The following is a 6000-nucleotide window of genomic DNA, read 5'->3' as shown; positions in this document are numbered from 1 at the left end:
GTTTGGTGGGTCCCATCCCATTATGTACTTCAGGAGTGGGATACAAATATATAAGGCGAACCTTGAAGCAACTTGGGATACCATTAAATTATACCACTAGAATGTGTCCATAGTAACAACGTTTTATGTTTGCATAAATTTAGAATCCTTTAGTTGAAAACAACCATTTTACAAATATGAGGAAGTTAAAATACCTCACAAAGTGATGTTACCTACCAAGGACAGGAGGATCATCGAATTTTTTTGGCTCTCAGATCAGTAATCTCATTATCATATCCAATCCATCTCTATTTGCAAATTTGAAACCTTCTAAGACTCTAAGAGTGGGAATAATATGAGAAAACACCAAGTTTGTTTCTTTGTAGAAATCCAGAACAAAAGTTGCATTCCTTCTAACGTGCCCAAAGAAGAGGAAAAAGAGGGGTAGGGATGAGATAAATAAGTGATATGTGGAGTTTGAAACTTTCTAAGTTTCTATAAGATGTAAAAATATTACATTTACATTGAAAATTGTTATTAAAAAAGTCATGTAACTCTGTATTTCCATTGCTAGTGCAACAAATTATCACAAATTTAGTGGCTTAAAACAACACAAATTTTGTTTCTTATAGTTCTGTAGGTTAGGAGTCTGACATGGGCTAACACCAAGGGACTGGCAAGGCTGTGCCTTTCTGGAGGCTGCAGGGGTGAGTCTATTTCCTTGTCTTTTCCAGCTTCCAGAAGCTGCCCGCATTTCTTGGCCTGTGGTCCCTTCCCTCATCTTGAAAGTCAACAATGCATGGGTTTAGTCCTTCTCATATGACATCACTCTGACCTCCGCTTCCATCATCATCTCTCCTTCTCGACTCTGATTCTTCTCTTCCACTTTCAAGGACCCTTGAGATTACACTGTGACCACCTGGATAATCCAGGGTCTTCCCATCTCAAGGTCCTTATTGACACATGCAAGTCCCTTTTGCCAAGTGAGGTAAACCCTTCTCTTTGTGTATGTGATGAATACATTATATAATATAAATATAACATTATATATATACACACACACACACATATATATATATACACTAGTCTATTTTATCATTTACTACCATAAAATTTACATAAATCTATTATAAAATCTCCTGTTGCTATCGTGGTGAGCTCTAGTGTTGCAACTATCCACTTAAAGCACCATGTGATGCTAATCATCTTCAGGTGAGCCGACCATCTCTCTGATCAATTGCCTCTGGTGGTTATAATCTCTTACAGTTCTTGTATATTTTTCATCATTTTTATTGTAATAAAAATAAACCTTGTAAACCTTGGATAACACTATGGGACCCATGCAGAGCTCGACTAGTGATGCTGGAAGTGCTCCCAAGAAGCAGAGAAAAGTCATGACATTATTAGAAAAAGTTGAATTGCTTGTGGTCTACAGATGCCGTTGCCCAACATTTCAGAAGATTCTTCTTGTAATCAGATGATGCAAACTTACAGTACTGAAAAATATAGTACAGTACTGTAAATGTACTTTTTCTTCCCTATAATTTTCTTAACAATATTTTCTTTTCTCTAGATTACTCTACTGTAAAAATATAGTATGTAATACATATAACATACAAAACGTGCTGTTTATGTTACAGGTAAGGTTTCTGGTCAACAGTAGACTATTAGTAGCTAAATTCCTTTTTTTAAAAACATAAACACGTATTTATAGAAAATATTTATTACTTTGGTTACTAAAAATTTACCTAAATGTTATCATGCTATGCACATGGTTCTACAACTTACCTTTTTGCGATCAATGTGTTTTTTAGCTCTATCAATATTGAGACATATAAGTCTAGTAGTTAGTAATTCTGAATATAAATAAATCAGTATAATAGGAATAAAAAGAGATTTGGTAGCTCAGGGAGATGCTGTACTATTAATCCTTTAAAATTTATTAGAATTTTCTGTTCCTATGGTAGAAAATTCCCATAATCTGATACCGGCCTTTTTGGCTGCTACTTCTACTGAATGTAGTGCCATCTCTGTACACAAGATGGCAGCATCTGTTTAGTACAGATGGGGTTGCCATTTGACAGAAAGCCACGCCAGAAAAAGGTAAAATAAACACTAGAATTTAACCATACTAGATTAGGAAAAATAAAACCTGAAAACCTCAAGGGAGTTAGGCATTCACTTCATAAGGTGAGCAAACAATTGCTAATTTAGACTAATCTCTAAATAATAAGTGGCTTTTTTGGTACCATTTTGAAAAAGCTTGTCTGGTACCAGAAACTATATACAGGTAATACGATTGATTTTTCATTTTTCTTCTGCAACTGCTTTGCTTCACATTTAAAAGTTTGCATATGAATTGGAAATCCCATCTAAAGAATAAATAAAAGTTATCCAATGTAAAATTCTAAAATATATTTAAATGAGAACAATAGCTTTTGTATCATGATTTATTCAGTTTATCAGCATAATTTAATGACATTTCAGATTAAAATTGAAATGAGTATAAGAAGTTATAATCAAATATTTATTTGTATTAGCAAGTCAATAAACAAACATAAGCTCCATCACTTTTAAGTAGTATTCATTTAGAGGAGTAATAATTGTTTGGATGGGAAGGTGGTGAGCTCAGTAGCTCTTAAGTGGTATTCTACAATCTACAAAAACTTTTTTCCCCTTCAAACAACACATAATAAAAGCTAACAATTACATAGTGTTTGTGAAGTATCAGATACTCATCAACATACTTTACAGATTTTAACTAACTTTAACAACACAATAACCATGTGAGGTAGATGCCATCATAAAGTCGATTTTGTAAATGAGGGGCCTGACACAGAGGGCTTAGGAACTTGTCCAAAGTCACACAAATAAAATGAAGCAGAGGTGGGATTTAACCCATGCACATTGACTTCAGGGTATACACACAAATAGAATGCTGTTTTGTTTCTCCTGCATAGCAAAGTAATAAACAGTACTATCAGGTGGGAATGGGTAAAATTTACATTTGAATAGGGGTTATGTTATTTCAAAGTTTTAGAAATAATTGCAGCAAACATTGTACTAGCAGTTCTGTTTCAGTTTTCTTCTTACAAATTTAAATTAAATTTATTTTTCAGAGATGGGACCTTGCAATGTTGCCCAGGCTGGCAGATTTGCACTCTTGGGCTAAGTGACCCTCCTGCTTCAGCCTCCCCAGTAACTGGGATTATAGGCGTGTGCCACCCTGTCTGGCTTAATTTCAGTTTTCTTAAAAAACAAACAAACAAACAAATAATACTAGCATGCCTGTCATTTTATTTTGCCTACTGGAAACCACCAGTTAAAACAAGAAGAAAACAGGAAAACCTCCAGTTAAGAGGGTTTTAGAAAAGTGTATTTCAGAAAAAAAATAATTGTACATTCAAAAGAGTGGTTGGTTCCTTTAAATTGTTACTGATAACCTAGAATCTCATTTTAGCAACATATCTGTGTGTATTTATGTACGTGCATATACTTGTGTATGTATGTATTATGTTATGCACATATTCTCAATGATGAAAAATTTTTGTTCTCTGAGAATGGACTTTATCTGGCGATAATCAAAAGCATTATGAGCTAAAATGGGTAGATGATGTAGAGTTGGGCAATATTAACTTGAAATAAACGTAAGTTTTGGTAAAAATAACAAAATGGCCTTTTTAACATTTAGTTACCAACTATGCATTTACTTTATTAAACAAAGGATCCAAATATCTATGGAATCTACTTCTATTAGAAGGTAAGGCTCTCCCTCCTTGCCCAAGGTATTTCTGCCTCACTTCACTGGGATAATAGGTGAGAAATTTGGACTGTAACTTCTTTGCATATGGACTGTATACTGTGTTCTAGATTATGCAACACGAGATACATATTGTGGTAAAATGAGCATCCTCACATGTAATGTTATAATAATGTAGACATTTTAGTCACCCAGTAAAGTACTACCTTCATAAACAGTTCATCAGAAGAAATTTTCATTTTTATACTTGAATGAAACTCAGTCTTCCTTCATTCTCACATTTTTGGGGAAAAAATCATTTACCCACTGCAACAGTGGTCGAGATCCATTTGCTGTATGAAAATGCACTCTTCTCTCAGCATAATCTCTCTGCGGTCCCATAGACAGATTCGCTTAACCACTGCTGCCATCTGCTGGTCTTGTCATTGTTAGATTTTAGAAAAAGCAGTGCATAAGGCTCCAGTCAAGATGATGCAAAATGCAAGAATCATTAATAGGTAGTTTTGTAGACCCTGAATAAGAAAAAAACAGTAACTGTGATGAATAAAGCCTGAATCAACTATACAAAATGGACAGACTCTCAAGATTGCTAGGGACCTGACTAACCATCTGCTCTAGCCACCTGTATGCTTTTTTGCTACCCCTTCCAAGTAATCAGATTCTTACAAAACCCTGCAGAGCCTTATGAATTCACCCATTCGGTAAATAAATGTGGGCACCCACTAAGCTTCAACATGTACCTTTATGCAGCCAATCATATAATATGGGAGACAGGAAGTAATCACAGAAAAGAATGTTATTATGTGAGAGAGGTGTTAATAATAAAGCAAACCACCATGGTTGTTTGAGAGTGCGTTGCAGGAATCTTAATGATGCTGGTTTGGAGGACGGGAAGTGGAGCTTCTAACTACAAGTATCAGTGAATTGGCCAGGGGAATACGGCAGCAAGTAGAGATTCCAGGTAGAAGGAATTTTATGTGCACCGTCCTGTTGTAAGAAAAAGCAAAATATTTCCCAGGGACTGAAGGGAGGTCAGTGTGACTGCAGCAATGAAAGTTAAGTGGAGCAAGATGAGATTGGAAGACCATGGACCTGAGCACTTGTTATGCTTTGGGTCCTTTGGGTCCCCCGTTTTTTTTTTTTTTTTTTGAGACGGAGTCTCGCTCCATTGCCCAGGCTGGAGTTCAGTGGCATGATCTTGGCTCATTGCAACCTAAGCCTCCTGGGTTCAGGTGATTCTCCTGTCTCAGCCTCCCAAGTAGCTGGGATTACAGGCATGTACCACCATGCCCAGCGAATTTTTGTATTTTTAGTAGAGGCAGGGTTTTACCATGTTGGCTAGGCTGGTATTGAACTCCTGACCTCAAGTGATCTGCCCACCGCTGCCTCTCAAATTTGGGTCCTGTTTTTTCCAAACAAAGAGGAAGACATTAAAAAAACAGGCAGCTGGCTGTGTTAAAATTTCAGACTTGCACTGTGTAAAGCTCACACTTTTCTGCAGGATGGCAGACAGACTGGAGGGGCCAGAATGGATGCAAGGAGACCAGTTAGGAGGTGACTGTAGTCTTCCAGGGAAAAGATGAGGAAGGGCAGATGGAGAGGTGGAGATGGATCTCAAGGGTGAGGAAGAAACGCAGAGAGGATGTGAAGAATGACTTAGTTGGACTTGCCCAGTTATGTATGGGGTCACTGTTCTTAAAGATGGGAACCACTTCCCTTGGTTGCCCAGCCCATCTTTGAATTAACAAAGAAATATCTTCCTGTGTTAAGTAGAAATATTTCATTTCCTATAAGTTCCATCACTAGGAGTACAGATAGATCGATTTTAATATCTCTCCCACAAGATAAATCCTCAATCATTGAAAAATAACTCTTGTATATCCCCGGAGGCATCTCTTTTCCTGGTCAATATTTTAGCTCTTTGACCATTTTTCATATGGAATGGTTTCAAGCTTCCTTACTGTCCTGGCTGCTCCCCTCTGAATGACTGCCATTTTGTCTATATCCTTCTTTATGTTTAAAGAGTCCAATTTATTTATTTTTTTTTAGTGAAAGTACAGAGACTTGTTGCAAAGTGAAAAGTACACACTTGAGAAAGGGGAACACGGACATACTCAAGAGAGAATCATACAAGGGGGTTGTGGTTCCTATTTTCATGATTTCTTTAACCGACAGGTGGAATATTCATGAAGATTCCTGGATAAAGGTAACAATTTCTCAGAACTGTGGTGTCACTAATTTTTACAGCAAATATGGGTGTT

At 36.6% G+C, this 6000-nt stretch overlaps 1 protein-coding gene across 17 annotated transcripts in view; it reads right to left on the bottom strand.

Moving 5' to 3' along the window:
- Positions 1 to 2415: 2415 nt before the first annotated feature.
- The window catches only part of TMEM144 (transmembrane protein 144), a 96910-nt gene continuing 93325 nt past the window's right edge, over positions 2416 to 6000 (bottom strand). For all 17 annotated transcript variants that reach the window (XM_045392992.2, XM_045392994.2, XM_074041001.1 and 14 more), the window contains one exon: positions 2416 to 4251. In XM_045392992.2, the coding sequence (XP_045248927.2) occupies positions 4168 to 4251 (84 nt within the window). In that variant the 3' untranslated portion in view covers positions 2416 to 4167. The remainder of the gene's footprint in view (positions 4252 to 6000) is intronic.

This window comes from Macaca fascicularis, chromosome 5 (assembly GCF_037993035.2).
Source record: "Macaca fascicularis isolate 582-1 chromosome 5, T2T-MFA8v1.1".
NCBI classification, from domain to species: domain Eukaryota; kingdom Metazoa; phylum Chordata; class Mammalia; order Primates; family Cercopithecidae; genus Macaca; species Macaca fascicularis.
Note: the sequence above shows the minus strand (reverse complement) of the source record. Positions and strands in the feature narration are given on the sequence as shown.